This window comes from Lonchura striata, chromosome 4A (genome assembly GCF_050655825.1).
Source record: "Lonchura striata isolate lonStrDom1 chromosome 4A, ASM5065582v1, whole genome shotgun sequence".
Classification (NCBI taxonomy): domain Eukaryota; kingdom Metazoa; phylum Chordata; class Aves; order Passeriformes; family Estrildidae; genus Lonchura; species Lonchura striata.
Genome location: NC_140742.1, coordinates 7,258,279 through 7,286,239, shown reverse-complemented (window position 1 = coordinate 7,286,239; position 27,961 = coordinate 7,258,279). Strand labels below are relative to the sequence as shown.

The 27,961-nt window shown below is 49.6% G+C and overlaps 1 protein-coding gene across 1 annotated transcript in view; it reads right to left on the bottom strand.

The window, feature by feature from the left end:
* Nucleotides 1-14,207, bottom strand: part of GPC4 (glypican 4) — a 67,162-nt gene extending 52,955 nt beyond the window's left edge. Inside the window, exon 1 of the mRNA XM_021548377.3 lies at nt 13,832-14,207. Coding sequence (XP_021404052.2) covers nt 13,832-14,192 — 361 coding nt within the window. The 5' untranslated portion in view covers nt 14,193-14,207. The remainder of the gene's footprint in view (nt 1-13,831) is intronic.
* Between the last annotated feature and the right edge of the window lie 13,754 nt (nt 14,208-27,961).

Below are 27,961 nucleotides of genomic sequence, written 5' to 3'. Positions count from 1 at the left end.
TCCCAACATCTCCACAACAATTCCCAAGCCAATTTCTGTGCTGCCACGTTTGTTTCAGCAAATCCCTCCCAGGAGGGAGAGCAGCGTCTCGGATGACAACAGGAGAATGCAAGAGGCCACTTCAACCTTTGAAAATTAAAGCTTTTTGAGTTCCCCACCCTCCTCCCAAACACATTTCACAGTGTAAGCATGTGCCTTCTCATTGCTGCTCCACGTGGGAACACGGCACAGGGTCACATTTTCTTCAGTATTTTGGAAAAAGCAAGTTTGGGAGACACCTCAGCCCTGGTGTTGCACAGACTGTTCACCTGCAGACCCCAGCTTTGACCCCCTCTCTTGAACAGCAGCTGGGCTTGTGCAAACAGTTTTGGTGGGATGGCAAAACAACAGACTGGGCTGACAGCATCCAATTGCACCAGGGGACAATTGCACTGAGGTTTTGCTGGCAAGCAGTGAAGGGGTTTATTCTGTCTCCTTAAGCACAGCCCAGAGCAATCCGGGGGGAGCAGGGAGTGCAGACAGGACTTCTGCCATCCACCTCCCAGGTGGGACCATTGACATCCACCAGCAGGAAGGTAAACAGCCTGTGAGCCCCAGGGAGGAGATGGCTGATTAGAAGAATGGGATGGATTTAACAGTTGTGTTAGTCTTTCTGAAGCAGGAAGAGGAGCTCCCCTCCCTCCCCACAGCCACTGCTGTGTCCTGGCACCCTCCACCAGCAGAAATACTCTATGAAATAAAGTTTGCAGCTAAAAAAAGCCTGGAGGAGCAGTGGGCAGCCCCAGCAATGGGGAGGCACTGAGCAACCCGCCAGCTACATGGGGAGATCCTGGCAGGGCTGAGATGAGGCTTTGGCAGGAGGGCTGCCCTCTGTGGCAGATCCACACGGACTGGGTGTCTCCAGTGGATGACACTGTGCTGTGACCAGAGCAGCTTCCTGCTGCGGGGATGGACCTGTTCTGGAGATGCACCCAGACAAAACAGGCCAAGCCACCCAGACAAGGGCCTGCAGCAAAGCTCTGATGGCCATGCTGCTTCAGTGTGCCTGGGGCTCAGCCAAGGAGATAAATGCAGGGAGCAGAAAGGACACAGAGGGCAGAAAACCAGGAGCCAGCAACTATCCCATGAGAGACCAAGTGCTGGCCACCACTCCATCAGTGTTTCTGTCCAAAAGCCAAGGCTTACTTTCCTTTCTAAATGCTACCCCCTCCTGCTTAAAATAGAAAATAAAAAACAATCAAAATAAAGCTCCCTGTCCTTACACCACCAAAGGAAGAGGCAGGAATGGGGGAAGTGAAGCCCTCCAACCTGGACACCCTTAGATAAAAGTCCAAGCTAACACTTAAGCATCGAAGCTTCACTTGAGCCCCCGGTAAGAAGATTTCCAAGATTGCTTAGGGACAGCTCCCCTCCTGCTCTTGTGCTATTTTCAAACAATGACATTTCTTCCCAAAACAAAGTGTTTTGCAATCCTTGAGCAATTCTTTCCTTTTCCAATAAAAAGTGAAATTCTCTTCATTCTCAGCCAGTTGAGACTCTCAACCACAGGCACAACCACCAGCTCCAAATCCATCCACCCTGCAGATGGCCACGTCAGAGCCTTCAGCCCAGGCTCCTGCACTGCACTGGCTCCAGGCAGGTCTTGCTGCACCACTGCTCACAGAAGACTGGGAAAGGTTAAATTTTAACTTGGAACTCCTTCCCTAAACTGCCTGACTTGTCTTTTGAACCTTCCTCCTGTAATTGAGGGATTTCACTTAATCTATTTAATGTCCAAGTGTGCTCCTTCTGCCATTACTTGTTTCCCCAAAAAGAAACTGCTTAATGTCTTGCAATATTAATATATATATATATAACTGAAAATCCATGGAGCTGAATATGACCTATTTCTCATAGCAATGTAAGTATTTCCAGGTCCAGCAAAGGCACAGTAAAACTAGCTCTACAGCAAAATGAAACTGAAGCCAATAAAGAGATTTGCTTTGAAAGAAATTAACATGAATCAAATCCAAGGAAGCAGATTTCATGGCACAATCTGCCTATGTTAACTGCCCAGTAGTCTCCCAAACTGCCAGTCCAAAGGCAACACACAGTAAAATTTACATTCTGTGGTCACTCAGACAGACATTTGGTGCAAAGGCTTGCACTTTAAAATAAAAACCCATTGAAAGCACTTCTTAAAGAGCTTTGCAGTTTAAAAACAACACCTAGGAACTACGTGGGACTGAGCAATTTAATCCCAAAAGAAACATGGGCATTGCCAGTGCTCATCCCTGGATCCAGCTGGGAGAACACAAGGGGTTAAACATGTGGTGGCCTCTTGCAGCAGGAGCATGAAGGGCCTATTTAAGAAGAAGAACCAGAAATAAGGAATTTTGCCAGTTTTTACCCCTGATAAATCCACATTCCAGTCTGTCAGCTATCTTGTTATCCCCAGAGCTGCTGAAGTGTCTTTGGCTGTAACTATGCATGACTCCAGCTTTGAGTAATGGAAATAAAGTATGTGCATTGCGACTGCAGTGTTCCTTTCCTAACCCCAGAAAAAGAAAGGCAGAGCAGGAGGAGATCCTAGAAAAGCTTAGGAATTTTGTACAGAGAAGTTGGAAAGCTGTTCACACCCTACATCAACTGCCCACTGCACCAAATCCTGGCAAGAGATGCCTACAGCTTGTAAAGGAGATGCCAAGTTTTAGCCTAACGCAGCAGCTCTTACTGTCTGCAATAACAAACAAATAAATACTCTTCCAGATTCACAAGTCCAGTTTAGCTGGCAATTCAGAGTCAGCAAGCATTTGGAAGCAGTATTGTAAAATTAAACAAAGCTATCATTTACAGGAAACCCTGCCTCGAGTACAAATTATAGAGTTGTTAAGTTTATCTGGGAATGCCTTGCCCCTGAGTGCTGTATAATTATTCCTAAATCTTTCAGGAAAGAATGCAAATATTTTCAAGCCGTAATTCATTGACCAGGAGGAAGTCTCATTTAACCTTTTGTGCATATTTTGATACCTAGAAATTAACCCCTGCTTTCCACAACTGTTTTTCAGGATCCTACTGAGCCAGTTGGGCAGCAAGTGGACCCACTGCCCTTGGTTTGGCAAGGCTGGACAGGAGTACCAGGCTAGCCTGGCACCCTTGCCCACTCCCAGACCACTTCAGCAGCAGCTTCAGGGCTGGTTTGGAGCAGCACCGTGCCAGCCAGGCTGATCCCCTCACAGAACCCTCCCCATAAGGAAGGCTGTTGAAAAGACTGGCTGTTCTCACAGGAGTTACAGCAAGAAGAGGTATAAAGGAGCCTTTGGTAATGCAGAGGGCTGAGTTATGTGGAGTTTTCACTAGCAAGGCGCCTGCACCAGGATCCCCTTGGTGGGCTGGATTCAAAGGGCTGAGCAGCCCTGAGCCCCATCTCTTCCAGCCTCCTCTACCCAGCAAGCCACAGCTCTTCAAACAGCCCCAATTATCTCATGTTGATTAGCAGAAACCACATGGCCAAAAGCAGTCACACCTTTCCCAGCCCCCCCATAAAAGTGTTTTGCTTTGCAAAGGCGAAGAAAATCAATTTATCCTCTGCTCAGGAACCCTCCAGCAGTCCACATCTTAATCTACCCATGGCAAAAATTGAGACCTATTTCTAAAGAAACAGTCACTTGCATGAAGGGGAGAGGGCATGCATCCCCAGGACATCTACAAAGCCACACACACAGACCCCACACTCCCCATGGCACCCCTGGCTGCGCGCCCACTGCTCCTTGGGGACCCCATTCTGCTCCAGCCCAGTGCTGTGCCAGGGTCAGCCACATCCTCCAGCTCAGAGACGCTCATGCACCAACTACTATGCTACAAAGGGAAAAAACCCACCCAACCAAACAGCAGCCAGCCTTACCTTTTCAGAGGCAGCACTCACGCTGTTGTGTTTTCCTCCGAGTGACATTATTAATTTACAAGAGCTCAGCAGTGGGTGTTATCCCCCGGTGCTCACAGCAGCTCCTGACACAGCAGCTGGGTGCTGCAGGAGGCAGGCACCTGCAGCCTGCGAGCATCGCCACCGCTCAGTTACTCAGACATGGGACGCAAACAAGGTTAGGCTGCAGCAGCTGCAGACCAACAATATCCATGGTGAACATCCACTGTCACACATCGGTGCTTCTGATATGGTGGAGGGAGACACAAGGACCTGGCTTCTTCCTCTGTGGTAGAAGCAGGTCACTGTATTCCCTCCCTCGCAAACAGGTAAGCCCAGGAGTTTTCAGTGAGAGGAACCTCACGCAAAATGGATTTAAACCCAACTCCGCTGAGATACCAGGATGCTCCAAACCCCTGTGATGACGCTCCAAACCACCACCTGGGTCCCAGCAGTACAAAACCCCTTCACCTCCTCTCCAGTGAGCAATTGTGAGCTTTCTTCCATGCCTGGAGCCGGGGAAGGGAGGCCAGGCCAGGCACAGAGTCCTTGCATTCCCTCCTCATCCCACTGCCATGCTCAGGGAGCAGGGAGGCAGGAGCATGTAAAACCAAACCAGCAAGTGATTGCACTGGAAAAAAGCAATCTCATTATGAGAGCTAATGAAAGCGAACCACAATTATTATGTAAACAGTGCTGAATCATTAGCAGATGCTATTAAAGCCATTTTTCCCCCCACCGAGAAGAAAAGCGTATTGCCCCATGGCACCCTCAGTTCTGTCTCTAAACAGAGCCAAAACTCAGGAGGAAGCCTGTTTGTTTTCCTGCAGTCCACACTAAACCAGCAGCACAGCTCTGACCCCTGATCAGCATGCTGGGTGCTTGCCAGCTGCTCCCAGTGCCTCTGCCCAGGCAAAGGGACACGGCACTACTGCCTCACTGCCTTGGCTCACCAGGCATCCTGTGCTCCCCCAGGACTGCTGGCCACCACGCTTTAGAAACCCTAAGGTTGGCAGGTACACAAAAAAAATCCAGCCCACACTATTCAGAGCAAAGGCAAAGCCTGCCTGGGTGCCCATACGTAGCTGGCAAGGGATTGATTTTCCATCAGGCTTGTAACTGTGCCTGTTGCTTTGATCACATAAATGCTCTGTCCCTCCCATGGGAATGGGCCAAGGAAAGTCAAGGAAGGTGCAGGAGGTTATTTATCCCCCTTATGGCATGGCTCTCCCTATCAATAATTTCTTTCCAATAGCAGCACTCACTACAATTGGGTGAAGCTGTTTCCTTTTTAGTCTCCCATGGGACAAAGTTACCTTTAAAACAAACAAGCCCACTCCCTTACACAGAGGACACTGCCAGCCAGTTGGCTATAAAGACACTCAAACAAGATCCTCATGTTTGTAGGAGAAGCAAAAAACTGCATTTCAGCCCAGTAAAAATCCTGGCTCCGTCTTTATGTTCCAAGAATGCTGAATCAAAACAGGCTCAACTCTTTTTAAAGAGGAGAGTACAAAGAAGCAAAAAGTTTGTATTAAAACCCATGTAATCTTTTTTAAACACCATTATTAGAACCTGTAGTACCACCCAAGAGTGATTTATCACCCCCTGTCATCACAGCCTGCAACACAGAGCTTTTTATACCAAACTGTCAATGCTACAAAGCTAAAGCTCCAGCTCATAATTTCTTAAAGCTGGCCCTCTGCTGCCAGCAAATCCCCTAAACCCTGGGATTTGGGGGTCCAGAGCACTGCTGCTCCTCCATCAGTGCCATGCAGAGCGATGTGACCCAACACAGAGCATCCAGCACAGGTTCTGCACTGTGCTTCCAAGCAGGAGGATGTTATAAGTCAGTGTAGGTAAACAAATTACCCAGGGTTATTTCAGCTTCTTTCAAAAGGAAAGTCAACGGGCCATAAAGGCTTTAACTGCATTTTCCGATGCAAGAAGGGACGTACCTTGAGGTGCCTGGTTTTCACAAGGCAAGCGGTCAGAGCTCTCTGAAAACCAGACACCCTGACATTTGGGGTTTTCCTGTGAAGTTGTTACTCTAACACACCCCAAATCACCAGTAATTTCTAGAATAGCAATACAAACCACAAGAGGTTAAACTGACTGCACATTACTTAAACTAACCTAAGGGTGACCCCTGGAAAGGAACAGCTATTGGATGTTGTGGTTCTGTAGAAACTCAATTACCAAAGCCAATTTCCTATGAGCATTTTTAAAAAAGGAAAAAGAAGGGAAAAAAAAAAAAAAGGCAGCAACAATGCTGACAATGTGTAAGGCCACATATTTTCACCTCCTGAAAGCTGCAGCCTCGCCTGTATAAGAACTACTCCTATTCCCACAAAAATGTTCAAACATATTTTAAACATTTCATCATTGTTTGCTCCCATCTGAATTTGCTTAAAATCCAGACAATTCTCAGCTTCTAAATTGGAAACATTAAGAGAAATACTCCTTCAAAATCCTTTGCTCAGGGTAGCCCCTCTCCACCATCCACATACCTTTCCAACACCAAAGCCTGAAGAGAGAGAAGTGCCTCCCAGGGAACTCCCACAAATCCGAGGCCATCAGCCACTGCTTGTGTAAGCCACAGAAAATACAAATAGAAAGACAGGAAACGAACAGATTTTATTTCTCTCTTTAGAAGACAGACACCAAAAAAAGTAATTCTAAGAGTATTTTCAGAGAGGTGGGGAATCTAGCAATGCATTACATTGGGAAAGATGTTATTATAGTTCTAAGTTCACACTAAAATCAACACTGAGTAGCCCTTAAATAAGATTGATCCCATCCTCACACACACCTTTTAAGCACCATCTCCATCCTTTCAAGCACTTTGCCAGTGAGGTGATGCTCTGCTGCATCACCCCATCCCACCTCCCTCCTCTCCTGGGACCCATGGAGACATCAGAGGTGACAGACTGCAAGGCATGAACTAGCAGGGAAGATGATTGTGCCAACTATGGCCATTCTCAAACAGAAAACACCAGCCTAAGAAAACTACCACAGCAACATCCTCACGGGGCAAAGCCTGCCAACAACCCACACAGCTGCCACCAGCTCTGCACACATAAAGCCTCCAACACTTTCTCACCAGGTTCCCTCTTCCCAACACGCTATTTTTATCTGAGCACCTTTCCCGGACCAGAAAGATGTAAACAAGAAGAAAATTCTCTGGCACAAACATGGTGCTTCAGCCACAGCCTCTGCAGACTGCACATATTCTGCACAGGCAAAGAAAAACACAAAAATCTCTCCTAGAAAAGCCAAATAGTTTAATGAAACACTTCTTTAACAAACCAGGAAGCAGGTAAGACGGGCTACAACAAAGTAATAATCTCTTTTAATTAAAACACTTGGCAATTAAAAAAAAGAATACACACAGCAGCTTTCTTCCCGAGATGCACAAATCCCTGTGAAGAGCACAAACTGCACCTTTCAGGGTACTAGAGGGGTTTGCCATGGGGCACACAAGGTAATTTAGGGAACAAGAGGGAAACTTACTGGGTCCTTGCATTGCTTAGCAATGGGAGAAGGAAGTTATCTTCATAATCTCAAAAGAAAGAGAAAGCAGGAGGAATGTGAGGAATGCAAGGAGGTTATTGCCCGGGAGACTGGGACTGGCAGCTCACTCTCAGCCCGGCCTCCGGCGAGGAGGAGACACATCCTGACCTCTCTGGCTAACAAGAATGTCCTTCCCCCCACCAGGACAAAAAAAAGGCGCAGAACAAAAGCAAGTAATAAAGAATTCTGAATTTTGCAGCAGACTGAATAATCCTGATGCCTGATCCTGGTGCTGCCCATACCTGCAGGAGATGTCAGGGACTGAGTCTGTGCAGCTCAACACACACGCACATCCACAGAAGTCCATGGTGAGTCCATGGGAATGGCTATGTGTAAAGGGGACAGGGGATGAGAACCATACATCTGACACCTCTTGAGAAGCACTGGCAGTCCTTCCCCATCCATGCAGGTTCCAGGGTTGGCAACCTATTGCACAGAACCAGGACGGTGGGGTATGCACAAGCCACCATCCAACACCAAGAGCAGGCTAAGACCACAGACATCACAACCTCAAGGAACTGGGACCTTTCCAGCCTCCTGACAGAGGTCTCAGCCCTACTGGGCAGATGCTACCTGCACCTCCTAGACAGAAAATGCTCATCTTGAACCTTCTCCCATCAGAACCATCTCACACACACAGGAGTGATGCTTCATCCTGGACTTCCTTGGCTCCACAGGTACCAAGGAAATACCATGGCACAGGGGAGATGCTGGGACCCAAAACAGCACCTTGCTGTCGTGTTGGCCTCGCTCTGCTGCTGTTTCAGTATGAATAAAAAGCCTGTTGACATATGAAAGCCACAGAAAATCTCTCTGAAAGTACAAAACAGTACTGAAAACATTGTGCAGAAGGCCTGAGCTGCGCAGTGTACACACGCCTATTCAGCCTCTTAAAAAACAGCTACACGTCTAAGGAAACATCTGATAATTAAGGCAATTTTAACAATAGATAATAATTTGACTATGAATTGTATGGAATGTAATGACTGCTTATTCTGGCAGAAAAAACAGAACTTTCTATGAAGTGTCTGCCAAGGAAAACGATACTCCCACTCAGCCCGGACCAGTGCAAGCAGTTGCTGCTAACCACATGCTTGCGCTGCTGGCTGCTAGGACACGGAGCGCCGCTGCAGCCGCACAAAACCCGAACAAAACCCGAACAAAACCCGAACAAAACCCGGCGCTGCACTCTTGCAGGGAAAAGCAGCGAGGAGAGCGGGCGGCGGGGCCGGGCCCCAGCCGGGAGCCGCCGCCAGCCCCGCTGCGCTCCGGCCAGCTCCCCCCCGATGCTCCCCAGTTGCTAAATGACATTAGGAGCAGCTAAAAATACTTCCAAGCAATTCTCTCATTTACTTTCCCGTGCCAGCACTCGCGCTGGCCGCGGGGATGTTCTCCAGTGGTCACTTCCCCATCCACGCGTGGCCGGGCAATCAGTCCTTAACGCAGGAGAACACCCCCTGCCCGCCAAGGAGCACTGCCTTCCTGGATGGAAACCATGGCAAATAGGTACAGCTGGTGGCCAGGTCACTGCCACACCTTCCAGCAGACCTCAAGGATGGCCAGGTGTTATCTGGTACTTCTCATAACACAGCAAGTCCAGAGCTGCCTCCTGCAAACGACGGCAGCAGGCTCAGCAGTGCCAGACAGCAACACTGGCCTGGAGGGGATCCAGAAAGCCTTTCTCAGAGGCCACATGGAAGAGAAGCATGTGAACAACTAAAGAGGCATTTGCTGAACTTGACATGTAAAACAATGGGCTGGTTCTGGCTGGAGTAGAGTTAATTTTCTTCACAGTGGTTAGTATGGGACTATGTTCTGGATTTGTGCTGAGCATAGGGCTGATAATATAGAATTTTTTTGTTTTTACTGCTGAGCAGGGCTTACACACAACCAAAGTGTTTTCTGCTTCTTGTACTGATATGCTGATGAGGAAGTTGGAGGAAGAGACACAACTGGGACAGGTGACCCCAACTGACTGAAGAGAGATTCCAAACAATATGATGTCATGGTCAGTATATAAAGTGGGGGGAAGAAGGAGGAAGGGGAGGACATTTGGAGTGATGGTGTTTCTCTTCCCAAGTCACTGTTACATGTGATGGGGCCCTGCTTTCCTGGGATGGCTGAACACCTGCCTGCCCAAGGAAACACTGAATTCCTCACTTTGCTTGCATGCTCAGCTTTTGCTTTCCCTTTTGAACTGTCTTTTTATCAACCCACAAGTTTTCCATCTTTTACCCTTTTGCTCCTCTCTCTAATCCTTTTGGGAGGGAAGTGAACGAGTGCCTGTGTGAGATTTGGTTGCTGGCAGGGGTTAAACCCCAACAAACAGCAATGCAAACAAAGCAACCTACCTGACTGACTAAGGGCAGGACACAAGGACAGAGCACCTATTGACAGCCATAAATACACTGGGGACAAGTGAGCAGCAGGACATCAGGGTACACCTGCTCACAGTTACTTTGGGCAAAGTCCCAGAAGTCCAAAAATCAAGGGTCAACCGATTTCCTCTGCCATGGAGAAAGATCTGCTCTCACAAATAAATGCAGCTGTTCAATTAATTTGGTTTAAACAGAGATTAATTACACTGAATACTTCACTAAGACTAAACAGAGTGCTGCTTGCATCCAGCTCCCTGCAAAGGCAGGCTCCAGGTTCATTCTGTGCTCTCCACCACTGGCAGGAGAGCACTGCCAGTGAGAACAGGGATGACACCACTGAAGGAATTTTGCCAGTTAATTGACTACACTTTCCAACAACAGGCAAGATGGTTTTGTTTTGTTTTGTTTTTTTTTTCTCCTTTTCAATCCAGGAAAAGAAACATCTAATTCTTCCAATTAACAGGAAAAGGGAAGGAATTTCCGTCTGTTTAACACCTGAGGGCAAGAAGCAGCCCTTTGAAAGAAAGGTTGGGTGGGGGTTTTGTTTTTTAAATCACAGCCACCTACTGTGGGTCTCCAGATGCCACCGCACCAGCTCACTTTGCATTTCACTCTGAAGCCCCACCAGACCAACCAGGGTAAGCAGCCCCTTCAGATGGTCACTCCGGGGAGTTTCGTCCATCAGGACAGCTCAGAGACACGGGGAATCCATAAGGAACAACACATTCTGGGTAGAGTTTGAACAACATCAGTGGCTTCAGGACCCAGAACTTCCCAAGATGTGACCCGTCCTTGGGAAGCTGTCAAAGTCATCTTAAAAGCAGTTAGAGGCTGGTGCTCTGCCCACACCACCTACTATCTACATGCTATCAGGAGTCGGGTTTCACAAACCAACTGTGTAGACATCAGGTCTACGAAAGCACTGACCTCTCCAGCAACAGCAAGATTGCATCTCAGCACTGCCAGGAGCTTTGCCATACACTCATCACAGGGCTAGAGGGGCAGCAGCCACTGAGGAACACTCGGGTACAAAGCAGCACTGAAGGGCCATGGGTTATGAAAAGCTTCCACACAGATTTATAGCAGCAGTCTGTGTTTATACCTCTAACACCAAAGAGACATAAAAGGAAACAAGTTGCCTATGTCCCACACCACAAATAACCCATTTTACACCTCTTATCATGCAAGCAGTGAGCTGACCAGCTGTGCACTTCCTTCAGAAATGCCTAGGTACTTCAGCAAGATATAACCTGCTATTTATGCATACTCTAATTAGGTCCTAAACCTCATCTAAATAAATATTAAAGTGAACTCCTGGGTAATTATGGTGAAGGAGAAGCCTTTTAATGCCACTGAAATAGCAATGATACAGATAAAACGCCTGCTGGAATGGGCATTCCTTTGAAAGAAAAAATTTTGCATATCTACTGCTCCAGAAGAAAATAAATGTGGCCAAAAAAAATCCATGTGAGATGCTATAAAACCCCAAATTACTCCCATGCCCTTCCAGTGAGGATGAGTTTCACTTGCTGTCACATAGCCCAGCACAGGGACACAGCTGCTTCACTTTACAATTCAAGGCCAACATTTTGTAGGCTCAGTAATCACTGACAAGAAATCACTACACTTACAGAAACAAATTTGCCACAGCATTTAGGACACCTTTTCACAAAGATGCTAGGAAGTTTCTGTCTGCACTGTGATCTAAAGCAACTTGCTAAGAGAATGTGAGAATAAAGCATAATCTGTCAAATCAGTACAAAAATCTAACAAAGAAGTTGATGCACTTCAGACACGAACAACCATGTGTCCACACGAGATTCCATTCAGCCCACTGAAACCTCCCCAAGCTGTCCTCTGCCAGTTTAGTCAGCAGAGAGGTGCCACTACCAGAAATCACCAGTTTCCACCATCATCCCGATGGGATACTTGTCAAAGCACATGGTTCGTTCCCTCACACACATTTATCTTGTTCCCACTGATAGCCAGGCGCCCAGGTAAGGCCTTTCCAAACCACTTTCTCTCCTGATGGAAAACACACCACTTATCACCTGAAACACCACCTGAAATCAAAGCTTTGGCAAGTGACTCTTTTCTGGAGACACAATACACACCACAGACCCCTTACGCTGGTGCCAGACCTCAGCCTCCAGCATTATCACCTGGCCCATGGGACTCCAGTGCCCTGTGCTGATCCCACAGGTGAAGTTCTCCATGCTGATAAAGTTCAACACCAGCAGTGGGACTGGTGGTTACATCTGCGTACACCAGCTGAGCAGCAAGAGGGGAGATCCAGAGCCTCTACACACAACCACACCAAAACCACATGAATTCACAGGGGGATGTGAAACCGCAGCAGGTGTAGCACCCCACTCCAGGTTTAATTTTAAATTCAGTCACTCTTGAGGTACACCACTCTTTAAAGCTGTACAGAGCACACCTCCTTTAAAGACTTCCACCACCCTCTCTGAAATACCCTGCACAGCAGGATTACATTTAAAACACAACTTAGCAAGACCTGTTGCTTTCCAAGCAAGGCCAGATACAGACTCCAAGCCCCTGGAACAGCAACATAACCCAGGCAATACTTTCAGCATTTCATTACAGAAAGCCCTTCTTTAGTCAAATAATCTTACCTTGCTCATCACTTTTCTCAAATAGACAACAGCTTTAGAGCTCCAAATGGAAGCCCTGTCAGCATGACCTACTCCTGACATTCTCCAAAGCTCACCAAGTCATCTTAAACAACAATATATAAAATAAGGACTAGGTCAAACCATCCTAGTACTGGACTTAAGGGGAAGTCTGCTCACGTTCTGATCCTACACTGATGAGGGCTGGACTCAAATGCAAGACTGTTTATTAGAGACCATTTTACAAAGCAGGCAGAGTGAAGGGGCGAGAGTATTTTAACTGCAAGCAGTCAGACGTTTCTCATTAAAATATTTCTTGGAGAAGTAAACGGGCCTGCAATTTTATTCAAACAGATGTAGGCTAAATGCATATCATTAGTCTGACAATACAAAAGCACAAGCGACTGAAATGATTTTAATTTTGTCAGTGAAAAGGATAATGTATGCATATCTGGAGGGCACACCAATGGTAAAGATTACCCCCAGCTTCTATCTGAGCCGTCTAAAGGTATTTACTTGGGGTCTGTCTGTGTTGTGACAGTGTCCCAGACCGAAATGAATGCCTCCAACACTCCACATTTTTGAGCCATTCAGTCATGCATTTTTGTTATTGTTGAAAGTAGTGCGAAATTGCAGTGCATGAGCTGGAGTCCTTGGTGGTCTCCGAGGATTCCAGCTAAAAAGGCACTTCCTTTGTTCCGCGGAGAATGCGGTCCAGTAGGTCATTCAGAAGGGGAAATAAAAGCAGCGGCCCTGGGAGGGAGATGAAGGATGAAACAAAAAGAATAAAATGTTTTGGGTGTGAGCACATTAGCTACCATTTCCTACTGCTGCCGGCTGCGAGCACTCCTGTCCCCGGGATGCGCAAGTACCTCGGGACGAAGGTTGAGGGAAAGAAGAAAGAAAAAGAAAGGGGAAAAAAAAAAAAAAAAAAAAAGAGAGAGAAAAAAAAAAAAAAAAAAGGAGCCGTGTCTCAGTCCCTCCGCCAGCAGCCGCCGGGCACCGGGGCGGGACGGGCCGCCCGCTCCCCGCCGGGCGAACGGCGGCCCAAGGGCAGGAGCGCCCGCGCCGCCGAGCCGGGAGCGGGGCCGGCAACAGGCGCGGTCCCGCCCGGCACGGCACGGCACGGCACGGCACGGCACGGCGGGCGGGCACCGCGCCGGGACCCTCCGCGCGGGACGGGCGCCGAGCTCCGCGGAGCCGAGCCGAGCCGGGCCGGGCCGGGCCGGGCCGGGCAGCGCGCCCCGAGCCGAGCCCCGGGCCCCGCTCGGGGGAGCCGGGCGCGCACCCCGCGCTCTCGGCCGGGCCGGGCGCGCACAAAGGCGGCAGCGGCGATCGCGACTCACCGCTGATCTCGTGGCTGGGCGCCTCGCTCTGGCTGAAGCCCTTGGCGGCGTAGAGCCTCCGCACTTCGGAGCAACTTTTGGCGCGGGGCTCGGCGGCCAGCAGCAGCGGCAGGCTGAGGGCGGCCAGCGCGCACAGGAGGGGCGGCAGGCAGCCGCGCCGCCGCGGCATGGTGCGGGCGGGCAGGGGCCGCCGGGGCCGGGCGAGCGCGCCCCGAGGCTGGAGCCGGCGCTCCGCCGAGCCTGCCCCGCCGCGCCCCGCTGCAGCCGCGCCCGCTGCCCTGCGCCCCGCTCCGCTGCGGCTCCGCTCCGCTGGCCCGGCGTGCGGCGGCGCTCCGCGAACTTGGCCCGGCAGGAAGCACATGGGGTGGTGGTGGAGGAGGAGGAGGAGGAGGAGGTGGAGGGAGGCGGGGAGGGCGGCAGCCAAGCAGGATCGCGCAGGGCCGGGACAAGCCTCTGCAGCCCCCGGGAAAATCAGGAGCTGGGATCCGCCCGCCCAGCGAGGCGGAGCGGAGCCCGGGGCTGCCCGCCCGGCCGAGAGCGCGGGCGCTCCCTCCCGCGGGGAGCCCCGGCGGCCGCGGCGGCGCTCGGCCCGAGGCGCTCCCGCCCGGCACCCGCGCTGCCACCCGGGCCAGCTCCGGAGTGCCCCGCGAGGGAAAGAGGGATTCCCCGGGAGGGCTGGAACGGCTGGCTCTGCTGTGCCTCCTGAACTGGAGCTGTAGGTGGTTCAGCTCTGCCCCAGGTTTAATAGGTTCACTAGGCTGATGAATTTTGACATCGCTGTGACAGGTCTGAACTATGTGCATGAAAGACTTGTCAAAACCGACATTTTTCCACCAGTCTTCTGTTTCCAAGAGTTTAGCAGGGCAAAGGCCTCAGGAACATTGACATCAAGGTGCTCCAGTCACTCCTTCATACCCCAGCTCAAGCACAAAGACACATGCACAGATGTAAAGAAGCCCTGCTGAAACCTTGGACCAGAGTCCAACAGTTGCTCCTTGCTTCAGTTTACTGAAAAATCACAGACATGGTATTGCAAGAATGACAGGCACTGTCATAATTTCACAGGGCTGCAATGTCACTTAAAGGGTCTGCTCAACCCTTGCTGCCTGTCATGGTGAGGTCTCCTTGTCCTTGTCCCCTGGGTGCAGGTGCTGCATGGGGAGCTCTGCCCTGCTGCAGTGTCCGTGAGTCTGTGCTCAGTGCTGTGTCTCAGCACAGATCCATTTGCCCCAGGACAGTGTAATGGCCTGGTGATAACATCATTGAAGAAAAATAAATGTGCAGCAGCTTACAATACAATGCTCCTCCATGAGCTTAATTTCTCCCTTTTTGCCACAGTGGAGAAGGAAAGGCTGAAACAACAGCAAAGGAAGTCACCAGCTTCACCCCCTTGCTTCCAAGCTTTTGCTACCAAGAGTCCTGGTGGATCAGGAGGAAAAGCTCCTCTGTTTATTTCCCCTGTGTGACCAAAGCACAGCCATGCTGTCCTGCCAGGCACTTCTCTTAGGAACAGGATGCTCATCTAGCTCTGAGCTTTCCAGCGGCGACGCTGGCAGCTCACCACAGCCTTGGGGCAGCACAGGCTGCTGCAGTCACAAATCACACACCAAAAGCAGGGGAAAACCACATTACCACAGCCCAGCCTGTGCCAGCCACAATGGAGAGACTCGTGCTGCAGCAGGGCTTCCCTCTGCCTGGATGCAGGGAGCATCCCCTGGCTGCACAGAAAATGGGCCCCACCATCACCAGGACAAAAAATAAAAAATGGAATTTGCTTTATCATGCTTTAAAAAGTCTCTACCAGCCATCCTGATGGAAAGGAGTGTAGGGATCTCAGTCATCCTGCCATCCGCTGGGGCCACTCACACTAAGCTGGTGAGACAAGCCAGGCCAGAAGTTCTCATGAAGTTATAAAGTGTCCTGAGAAAGAATAATCCTCTAGGATCTGGCCCTGCAATGTATGACTGAGTTCTGGTTTTCAAAGCACTACCTCACCCTCCCAGCCTTTATTTGAAGAGACAATGTGAATTTTAAAGAGAACTCAGCAGGGAGCACTGCATTTTTTATTCCAAAGTGAGAGAGAAAACGAGAGCGAGAAAGTCTGTGGGGTTAGAGACAGCTTGCCATTTGTTGTTTCTCATAATCCCATACCTCGGTGGGATTTAAGAAACCTCCTGAAAAACACGGAGGGTTTTGTCAAATACTTGCTCAAGTAGTTAAATCAAAGGCTGAAGCAAAACAATGGAACTGCCTGAAAATTTTCATGAAAAACTTTTTCTTTTTTTTTTTTCTTTTTTTAAGGAATGGAAAAAGTAGCCTCTCTCAAAAGAGAATTTTTTCCCTGAGTTTTTTGCCTTCTCCAGCATTTTTGCACATCTGGCAGACCCTCCCCAGCCCCCTCACCCCAAACTGCTCAAGCAATTTCCCTTTCCCAGGAGAAAAAAATTGAGAAAAGCAGAGGAAAAAACTCGTGTTTTAGTTTTAAAAAGACAGAAAACTTCTGACTTTGTATGTCCCCCAAAACTCTGTTCTCTCCATATGTATTCCTGTCCCCAGACTGTGTTTATTTTCCAGCCCTATCTCAAAGCCTGCTGTGGTGACACAGGACGCTCCTCCATCCTGGGTTCATGTCCCCATCTCCCCTGCCTGGCAGAGAGTGCTGCCTGCTAAACTTTCAAAGCTGTCTCGTCTCATCTGTGAGCCTCCTCTCCTGTTTGGGGGGATCCCAGCATGTCCCCCTCACCAGTGTGGGCACCCCAGACTGGGCAGAGCCAGCTGCAGCCAGGACCTGCTGGCACAGCCATGGCTGGCCCTGGCACAGGACACAGTGACAAGGTGACATCAGCCCTGTTGTGTCTGCATGGAGCCTCTTCCAGCGAGTGCCACGGACCTTGCACGGCTTGGCACTTCAGATTTCCGTCATCTCACTCAGTCAAAAGGTTGCAGCCCTGCCAGCTTTTCAGAGAGAAGGGCAGGGAAGGAGAAGCCAGAGAGGATGTTTCTCCATAGCTTCTTTTCACCTTCCTCCTGTCCAGCTCAGACCTCCAGCCACACTGCTCCTGCCCAAGCCTTCATCCACTCAGCAAAGTTACGTTGGTTTCATTAAAACCACTTTGAATCCACTCTAAAGGAATCAGCACAAACCCTCCATGGGGGTGTGGTTAAACCATGATCAATCTTATTGGTATCAACTGAATCCACTGGCTTACACGAAAAGTTGGTACAAATAATTGCCAGCTGCACAGGATTCCCAGCTTCAGTTGCAACTTCAAGTTGGCAGGAGTGGAGCAGTTCTCTAGCACTGGTGAATCTTGGCAGCAGAGAGGAACACCAAGCCTAGCTGCAGCACCAATTACATTCAAAAATCCCTTTGGAGTTATATGAAGGCTTAAGCTTTTGGTCTGATTTAATTCTGGTCCTGGTCACAGGTTCTGCCACAACCTTGCAGTGTTTCCAGTCATTTGTCAGGGAATTTACTGGGGGGTTGTACTCAAATTAAGATTTCAGATGTAGCTGTTTAGGAAAACCTGGCTGAATGCTATCCTTGGCCTGGCTGTCATTAAGGATGATTAAATCCTACACTCTGGTAGGAAGGTCTGGGCCATAAGGAGGTCAGAAAGTGTTGAAAGGGAACTGGACAAACATGTCTTCCCAGCTCCAGCTCATCGGCAGGAGATGGCTGATTGTAAACCCGAAGCAGGCGAGTTCCTGCGGCAGAGCAGCCGGGCTGGAATGAGGGATGCTCAAGTGGAAACAGTCTTCTTTGATAAAACCCCAGATACCACAAATTTAGGGGTGTTTAATCCAGGGCATCTGTCATGAGGATGGGGGATTCTGCTGGTTGCAAAATGATGGTCTGAATCTGGTTTCTGAATATCAACAGCCCGATATTTTAGGGCAAGCAGATCTAGTGCTTTGTCATGGGCTGATGTCTCTATTTATTTTCATCACTTATTTTTATCCAAGGGCTACTTCACCCTATGCAGAAGAACAGAAACCTCCTGCAGAAACTGCTCCACTCTGGGGCAAGGGGTAGGTTGCTGGGATAGCTCCTTTTTGCCTTCTGTAGATGGGTGTGAGGGGCTGTGCACTCTGAAGAAAGATAGAAAGATGCTGAAAGGACAGGGGGATCAGGCTGGCTGTGCAGTGAGGCTGCTGTTAGTGTCACTCAGCTTCCCATGTCTGAAACAGCTTGCAGTGCACTGGGCTTCCTCTGAAGACCTCAAGACCATCTCCATTTTAGGGAATGCAAAAGTTTGCCTCCTTCCCCAGAAGGACAAGAAGTCATCCCAGCCCTGTCCCCAGGCACCACAGGAGGAGACCTGGGGACACACAGCTTTGAAGGGCACAGGAGTGCACTCACTTTCACAGATTTTCATGCCTGCACTCCCTAGCTCTCCCAAAAGTGACTGTGTGGCAGATGGCTCTGACGTGTAGCACACTCACACCCAGAGGATAAAAATATTTTCCAACAGATTCCTGGCAAGTGAACGTCAGTCACCATTGCTCCAGAGCTGGCCATGGCTTCCTCTCCTCCTCAATCCCCATCTGGGGGTGCAAAGAGGGTCCCCAGGCTGCATTTCCCCAGTGGCATCACACAGACCAGTGCTGACAGCTGGGCTGACATCCCAGATCTGTGCTGACTCACCTTCCACAGCACAGCATTCCTGGGGACATGTCCCCATCCTCCCTGCCCCAGGGCCTTACATCTGGCTGCCACTGGCGAGGGGTGAGAGGTGAGATGGGACCCTGTGTCTGCCTCACCCGGGCCTGTCTCAGTGTGATGACAGCCATGATGTTTAATTCTCCATCCACACTCACATAATCTTCCTGTGGCCATGAAGTGGGGCTGCAGTGGGGACTACTTGAGGCAGGGGGATTGAGAGGGCCCAGTGCTTGCAGGGCAGAGAAGATGGGTAGCACAATTCAAGGATGACAGAGGAAACAAGCCCCCAGCTCATTCCTGCATTTCCATCCCTTCCCAAAAGCAATCCCCTGTTCAGCCCTCCCTCGGACATTCTGAGCTATATTTACAGCAGGTATTGTTGCCTGCGCTGATTTATTTTGCTTTTATTCTACTCCTAAGAGTTGGTTCAATGGTGGTGCCTGCCTGGGACAGGCACTGCCAGGGTAGGGGCAGAGTGAGGTTTGTGGGTGCTGTGAGCAGTGGCACTGCCAGCCCACACAATCCAGAATGTGCAGCCTCCTGGTCCACAGATAAGCTCATCACCCATCTGGAGGGGTCACAAAACTCTGGAGCTGCAGAGATTAAGACTGGAAAAAGCATCAGACACCTGATGCCTTCCTCTCTGGCCCAGAAAAACCGACCTCAAGCTGTCCTCTCCCTGTCTGTTCTCAAAATCCCTCCGTAGTCGGTCCCAGCTACTGACTCGGTATTTCGTTGCACAAAAGCATTTCTTAATGGCTAACCTAAACCTCCCTGGCCAAAATTCAAGCTGGCTATCTTCTTCCTCCTATCTCCTGTACATGGAGAAAATATACCCTGCTACTGGCAGAGCCCAAAGCTCTTGGCACATGTGGCTGGTACAGCATGGCTGGAGATGGCCCCTGGTGCTCTTGGTGGTCCCACCAGCTCTGGGACTTGGCCCCTGCAGACCTGGGGTAGAGGGAAAAACCCCAAGCACTATTTGGAGCAGCAGGAAATACTCTTTGACATGGAAAGGAGAGAGAGGGAGAGGCATGTTCAGAGCAGCAGATAACCCAGCCAGCTGGCACTACTTAAAAATGAGTAATAGCTACATATCACCTGAACTCCCTGGTGCCAGCTAAAACACTGGAGCAGAGCCAGGAGAAGAGGGAGCCTGTTGCCCCATAGTTGTCAGCAAGGCCATCCCAGTCCCCTCGGATGCTGAGCATCACCTCTCATGGCAGTTGCTGCCCGTGGGCTGGCAGCTGGTCCCCACAGCAGCCTGGTTTCCATGCTCCAGGCCATGCTGTGCTTGTCTGGGGATGGAGCTGCACTGTGGTGGTCAGCAGAGAGGCCAGAGCTGGCTTTTGACAACTTGGGAAGATCAGTGTGAGCTTACCAGGGGGAGCTCCAGAGGTCTTAATTACTGCAACCAGCACTTCATCTGGGGCCTCCCATTCCCCTCCAAGCACTTCCACCTGGGCACCAGTCCAGCAAGCATTTGGTTTGTAGACATCTGCCTCGTTCCAGCAGGGATGTGCATCACTGCCTTTGAGGTTTTTGTTAGCAGAGGAGAGCAGAAGTGGCCAACTCCTTTAATATCACCTGAGATGCAAAACAGGTCAAAGGAGAGCAGAGGGAGCACCAGCTCTGAGCAGGACATCACCCAGTCCTGTTCTGTACCAGCCTTCAGTATCAATGAAATAAAGATATATAAAAAAATAATTATGAACCTTTCTTTTTTTTACCCTCAGGCACTCTTAACTCTTGTTTATAGGCTATTTCAAAAGAATTTGTAAACACAGAGTGGAAAATGTGTGTGCTACACAGGTGGAAGTAAACAAAACCTGCTTTAACTTCCACTGCTGCAGGCAGAAGGTCCTGGCAGCACACACTGCTCACCCTCTGGATCACCTGGCTGGACAGGCTGATGTGGTTCCTCTTCCCAACACTGCACTGCTGGAAGCAAAACCCTGGGATGCAGGGTTGCAGGATGCAGAATGGGACGCAGGATGAGTGTTGCCTTAAGTCCTGCTGCTTGAGAGGACTCACCAGACTTTTCTTGGATCGAAGTGATCACAGCTCCTGTCCCACTCCCAGGTTCCATGCCCATCAGAGAGTATAATGCAGGTCCCAGAGGGTGCAACCCTCCTCACCATCCCAGCCCCTAAATGGATGAAGCACCATCCATACCACAGCAGGGATGTACAGCCCTTGCCTTCAGCTCCATCCTCCTTGTCCAGCAGGGCTGGGGCAGCACACTGACTGCTGGACATTCATGGTTATATCATTGCTGCTTGAAATCCCTTTTTTTTTTTTTTTTTTAATCTTCTTTTTTCATTCTCCTCCATTCTTGCCCCTCACCCCCCATGGTTTAAAGTTTTCAAATGAAAATATGCAAGTTGTGACTTGCGGGTAGTGAGTCGGGGCTTGCAAGGAAAGTGGGAGGGGAGGAGAGAGGAAAAGAAAGAGTGATCGGCTCAGAATGCCAGCAATTGTTTTTATCCTTTCCAGATGAAGGGAAAAGATCATGTTATTTGTTCAGCATACAGTTCCAGATTTTCAGGAATGAAATCTGAGAGCAACATGTCAACGGTCTGTCTTGAGAGCTGGGGTGGATGGCGGCCTTTGTGCTCCCAAACACCAGCAGGGCCAGCACGCTCAGCTGAGGAAAAAAAAAGGCTCCATTCTCACACTCTGAAGTGGTGGCATTAGATATCAGCAAGATAATGGGCCCAAGGCCTAGCCCTATTTCTTCTCCCAACCCAACGGCCCCAGGCTGCTGGCTTTGATGTACTCATTTATTTGCCTTTTCCTCTCACAGATGATATTTTTAACCGGTATTGCGGTTTGGGCATAGACTGGGGAGAAAGGAGCGGGGGGGAAAAAAAAAAAGTCATTTTATTTCAACAGCTGATCAGGAGAGAAGAAAGGCAAAAAAGATGAAAAAAAAAAAAAAGCCCCAGCCATTGGTTAGCCTGCAGGTCGATGTTTCCTGCTGTAAATCAGCCAGGACACGGTGGTCTCGCAGCTGGAGGGAGATCCTGCACCAGCCTGGGCAGACATGGAGGACTGCACAGCCCAGGCACAGGGCATTTGCACTTGAATCCCGAGGGAGCAGGAGCAGATAGCGGGGTCAGCGAGGTGGCCAGATTCATTCTCGCAGGGCTGATTGATGTGCGGGCGCTGTGGGTGGCCCTGCATGGGATGGGGACAGAGGGAGCACCACTGTCCCCCTGCTGTGCCCAGGGCTGCCCGTCCCATCCCTTGTCGGGAACTCCAGCAGGCAGGCTGGGAGCACCCGTAGCCTTCAGACACATCCAGGGTAGGGTGGGTGAAGAATTAGGAGAGGGAGAATGCAAAAAAAATAAAAAGAAAGGACTTTTCTTGATACCTTATTTGACTTCCCACAGCCTGTGTGGGAGCAATGCTCAGCATCCCCAGGTGCACAGGCTGGGAACCTCCCAGGATGACCAGTGCAGGGCTGGGCACAGCCCCACATCTCCTTCCTCTGGAAAAACGTGTCTTGGAGGAGGTGAAGACAGCAAAACACCCTCTGCAGAGCCTTTCATTGGAGGACCTGGCGTCCTGCTGGCTGTTATGTCCACAATTTCCACTCTTGGCTCCATCTTGGTTTGAGAGAGCAGCTCCACGGATGTCCCCTGTGCCATGCTCAGGCCTCACCTCCAAGACCGCTTCTGTGCAAAATCACCATCTCTCCTCCCTGCAGCACCCTCCCCCACCTGCCCTCCACCAAAACAACCAGCTCTCGTGGATCCTGTGGTGCAGATGCTCACCATAGATTCTTGTACAAGAGGGGAAAAAAAATACTCAGCAGTTTTTGCTATTCATGGGCAAAAAAATGTTCCCTATGGAAAATTTCCTTGTGACTCACATCTCTGTTTCGGTTGAGAAAGAGAAGCATCAGGTAGCTGTGTGCCTGCTCTTCTCCTGTGACATGGGTCTCTCTGCCTGAAAGTAACCGTAAGCAAAGCTGAGATCCTGCAATTTAGGTTTCACAATACTTAATGTAAGTGCCTGGCACTTGAAATTGTTGTCTCAGCTCTTTAAAGAAGTTTTTTTTTCCTCCCCAAGTCCCACAGCTGCAGTGGGAAAACTGAAAACTTACACCCAAGTCCTGCAAAAAACAGATGGCAGGAATGGACATCCTTAATTTATTAATTTATTAATTTTAAAGTATTTAAAATTTAATTTGGTTTCTAATGCAGGCCTGGCTCTGCCAGCCAGCTCTCACACTGCTGGGATAACAATATTGTGACATTTACAATGACACCAGCTCCTATGGGTGTTTTTTTCCCAGAGCCTGTTAGCTGGCACACATGTCCCAGAGACACAGACATGCTTCTAAGTCACCTAAGCCACATCTCAGTTGGAGGACCTGGTGCAGAATGGGCTCCTCCTTGCTGGGACATGGTGCAGCCTCAGTCTGTGTCTTGCCAGAGGTGGGTTGTGCAGAAAGGTGTGCCCCTGTGACAGCAGTACTGGGGTAGGGGATGTTCTCAGCCCCCATAAGTATGCTTCAAAAGCAGGACCATCTGGCCTCTCTCAGAGGGACATTTTCAAGTGGAAAAAATATAAAAACAAAGAGTTTAATTAACCTGGACATCACCATTGGTATGTACCTGCCCAGGACCCCATGGAAGAGTGGAGGCTGAGGGGAAAAAAGAGCATGGGAACATGACAGGAGGTGAAGTATCAGCACCTTTCCATTTGTAAGCACCTCAGGAACACTGAGCAAATTATGTTTTAACACTTTGTCTAACCATGATTATTTTGGGATGGAGCACCACAAACTGCACAAATCCCTTGGCCAAACACTACCCAGGGACAGGTAGCATTGGTGAAGACCCTTAAAAGAGGCAGAGCAGGTTTGGCTGGGCTGACATGCAGAGCATTCTCTCATCCCTCCTGCATGCTCCAGACACCCTCTGAAAAACACCCTGGCCATGGCTTGCTCTGACCTTGCTTTGCACCCCCAGTAGCAGTGATTTCCCTGCCCCTGCTCATGCATCCAGCTCTTCCCTTGGCTTTCACAGTGATAACAGCAGCAAGCCCAGAGCCCATCCAGGCACTCCTGACAGCCCTGCATACCATCCACACGCCCATCCCACGCTGTCAGGAACAAGATCAAGAGCAGAACGTTAACCAAAATGCCATGTGAGGCTGTGTGAAAGAAGTGGTAAAAGGGGAATCCACTTATCCTACAGTCAGCAGACAGGAGCATCAGGATCTTGAGTTCCTCCTTTAGAGATTGGATTAGCAGGTCAAGACCACAATAACCAGGAGCTTCTGCCAGACAGTCACCAGAGATGGAGTCTGGCAGCCCATCAGGCAGTGGGATCAGTCTCCTTAAGAATAATTAAATGATCTGTCTATATCATGCTTACGAAGGCTGTAAAAACAAATTTCAGAAGAGAAGCAAGGAAACTACACAGAGGTTTGAGCGAGTGTGCAGGATGAGCTACAGAGCAGTGGTTGTTGTTGTTTATTATTATTATGGTTATCATTATCATGTTCTCACATACAAGGGCTCTTTGCCCCCCTAGGAGTGAGTGACTGTTGTGGAGGTCTCTGCAGAGGGAGGTGACACCAAGACCATCCAACAGCCACACACAGAGGAGTTGGGGCTTCCCTCCTTCCCTCGGTGCTCAAACCCTACCTGCACTCTGTGCTGAGACATCCCAGTGTTCCTGCCTCTCCCTCATGCCTTGCTTGGTCCCCCAAAGCTGGGGACTTTGGCTCATGTCACGTACAGCAGCCACTGGCATCTCCCCTCTGTGCCTGTCACCTGCACCCCTAGAGCAGTGGCCCCACAGGGGGATGAGTTATTCCCCAGCTTCAGTGGGCTTGTCTGGCCCTGGAAAAGACATAAATTATTAGTGGTGAAACCCTTCAGCCTCGTGATGCAACAAAAGCCTGACAGGAAGCAACAGCTTCCCACAGAGCTGGAGATGGGACACTGGTGACAAGAGTTTTTCTCCACTTTTCTGCTCTTTTTTACATTTTTTAAGAAACTTTTTTTCTTTTTTGCAGTCACACATTTGGTGTCTGCAGTGTGGTTTCCATAAACATGGCACAGATTTTACAATACTAAATAAAGCAGCATGCAAATCCCATGTCCGAATTTGCAGACTTGGAGTGTTTAAAATGTGCAAGACCCATGTCTCTAGTTATTCTTTCACCAGCAGATATGCTGCTGCTAAATATTTGTCTCCAAGCTGTGTGACACAGCCACCCCATGCAGCCAGGCTTATTTCCCTGTTCAATCTTTCTGCTGGATCACCTCCAGCTTTAAGGTAATCCCTGTTATGTTATTGAAATTTCTCCCTCCCAAAGCAGCTTTGTGTTATGGCCCCTGGACTGGTCAAGCCCTCAGCATCATCCTCACATGCCAGAGCAGAGCCTGGTGCCATGGATTTCGTCTCCATTGTGACTCTCAACAAGCTGTTACCTCTGCCATGGCTTGCCAAGTGGGTCACCACCACTGCCTAGCCCAGGCTTGGTGTCCCTTGCTCCGTGTGGAGCATCCCAAGGCAGTGAAAGGGCAAGAACCTGAGCCCACACAGCTGGATTGCAATCCAGGGGGAAACAAGACAGGGCTGCCCTGCACCCCAGCCTTGGGCACTGAAATGCATCCAGCTTAGAGCAAACAGCCCCTGGTTCCCAAAGCCAGCCAGGCTGGCTGGTGGGAGCTCAGGGCAGCAGAGCCCTGGATCCTTTCGGAGCTGTGCCTTAGGAAGAGGCAGCAATTAAGGAAAGAGCTGCTGGCCACAGGCACAGAGCAGCCCCCTTGCTGCCCCTGGTCCTTCATTAACAAACCAGTGTCACCCACAGGCCTGATCTGGCCCTCTCTGCAATTAACCAGGCCAATTAGTGCCTCTACTCTCTGTAGGACAGCATCTCCCTGCCCCTCGCTGCCCAGCCTGGCTCTCTGAGCCCCCAGCATTTGCTGGCAGCCCTGGCAAGGGCTCCTGTGGCCACTCAGGTGGCAATGCCAGCCTGGGCTTGCAGTATCAGCAAGGTGATGAGCAGATCCTTTACAGGGGGTTTCACACCACCAAGGCTGGTGAAACCAGTGGAAAAAATCCCCTTCCCTTGCCCTCCTGTTCTATCATCCTCGTCACGAGCAGAACAGTCAGGAATCTGGAGCAAGGGCCCTGCTAGAATGATTGAAGAAAGCAAGATACTGATACTTTGGTGGGCTGGAAATAGTATTCCCCTCCTCTGACGTGGTCACAGGAGGTTGAGCACAGCAAAGCCATCCCTGATGCCTCTGTGGCACTGCCATGGCAAAGCGTCCATGCTGGTTACCACATTCAGGAGATATTTATCCCACACACAGTGACAGGCAATAGCAGGAACTTCCACCATGGGTCTGGGACCCTGGGCCAAATCCTGGATTGTTCCACAAGTTTCAGCTCAGCATCATGAGTCACTAATGCCACCATTCTCCCTTTACTCTTTTTTTTTTTTTTCCATAAAACTTTGTTTTTCCATCAAATGAGAACAAATACACCCAATACCAGGAATTTTACTAGATGGAGTCCAGATGACAAGTTCCCAGAAAATGCTGTCAGCTGCTGAGATTCAGATTCAAGAGACATCATCCAATGTTAACCATAAACAACAAGGGCAACAAAATGTCTGGCAGATCTTGAAGTGACACGAGATGCCTGCACTCCACAACAAACCCGTTTCACACCACAGGAAAGGTCACCACTTTAATCCACTTCTGGGTGGAATGTACACAAACGTCATTCTTCTTCACATCTGTAATTAAACAGCCTCTTGCTTTGCTATCCCGCTCATGTTTATTTTCCCATTTACTAACATGGTGGATGGTAATATAATATGACACTGAAAGGATACAGGCTGCTACAGGCAGGCTTTCCACTTCCTTCTAGTGATTACCCTGCAGAGAGCTGGAGCTGATGGTTGTGCTGCTTGGATCCAGCAGTGATTTCCTTTCTGGATGTGCAGCATCTTTGCACATTGATATAATAACACCAGAGAAGACAGTGAAAACAAACAAAAACAAATGACAGAGATCCCTAAATGTGTTGACTTGTTGCAAGAAGTTGCTGAGGTCTCTACTGGGCTCCTACAAGGGAGAAGACAGCAAGTAAACTGGGAGGTTGAGGCTAAATCTGTACTTCTGCCATGAAAAATCTGGTTTTCAGCACTGGCAATGTGCTGGATCACTTGAGAGAAGTCTTCCTTCTCCCTGTGGCCACCAAGAAGCATCTGAAACATCACTGGATAATCTCCAGTGGGGCCCTTCCTTCCCCAAAAAGTGCTCTCGGGTACCAGCGCCAGCTCCAGCCCCACCACACAGTGCCCAGGAGGAAAAACCCCACAGCAGCAAGAAAGTTTTTTCCCTCTCCAAACCTTCTGGGCTGCAGTGCTGGCACATGGCTCACAGGGAGCCTCACCAGGAGCTGGACATGAGGGCTTTTCAGGGAATGGCATTACCTGTCAGGAAAGACTGTGGGATGCATCACTTTGCAGCCCAAGCATGGCCATGTACTTCAGATCCTAGCACGCTCTCAGCAAAACAACACCAAGATGTTTATTTTCAAAAGGACACAATGTTTGACAAAATAAATGATATTTGATTAATACCCATTGCTTTTCTGGAGTTTTTTTTGAAGGCAGTAAATTTGCTGACTGTATAAACATGCCACAGTGCTTCATCTTCCTATTTCAGTTCCAAAATTTCAGTTACCTCATCTCCAGGGAATGGCCTTACTAACATTTTGACAAGCCAATTTAGGGGGTTGTTTGTGGGTTTGGGTTGCTTTTCCCCCCCCCACCTTTTACTTCTTAGGGAGGTCTCCCATGAGCAAGCCACAGGCTGGTGCTGAACAAAATCCACCTTTTTTCTTCATACGGGGATCTTCACTATGTCCCTAAGAGAAAACCCAAATTCCCACATTAAGGACCAGAAAGCATCCTCCAATGTCATAGTTTCACCCCATTCCCTTCTGGCTGCAGATCTCATTCCCCCAGTACCTCCATACCTAACTCCTTGCTAAGGGAACAAATAACATACTGGGAGAATTTGTGATTTTCCTGGTGCCCAGCTGAGTTACCCCCAGCTGTGGAGCTCAAAAATCCCTGGATTTCTGGGAATGGCCACCTGCTTCTAGGGGGTGTGGTGTGTGCTCTGATAAAGCTTTAGCAGCACTTATCAATCATAAAGCTGCAGTGCTGTTGGAAAGGTCAAGGAAATTCCCACCAAGGCACCCAAGAGTTTGGGAACCAAAGGATATTTTGGGCTGTTTTATATTAGGGCAGCTGGAGAGCCTGCAGGGCAGGACTGGTCTGGAGGGCTTGGCCAGTCCCACCACTGAGCTGTGTGCTCCAGCATGGGAAGGAGAGGTCTCAGCAGCACACCTGGCTGTTTGGAGCATTTGGAGTGTTTGAGTGGTTTCATATTTTTTACTTTGTAGACTGATGCA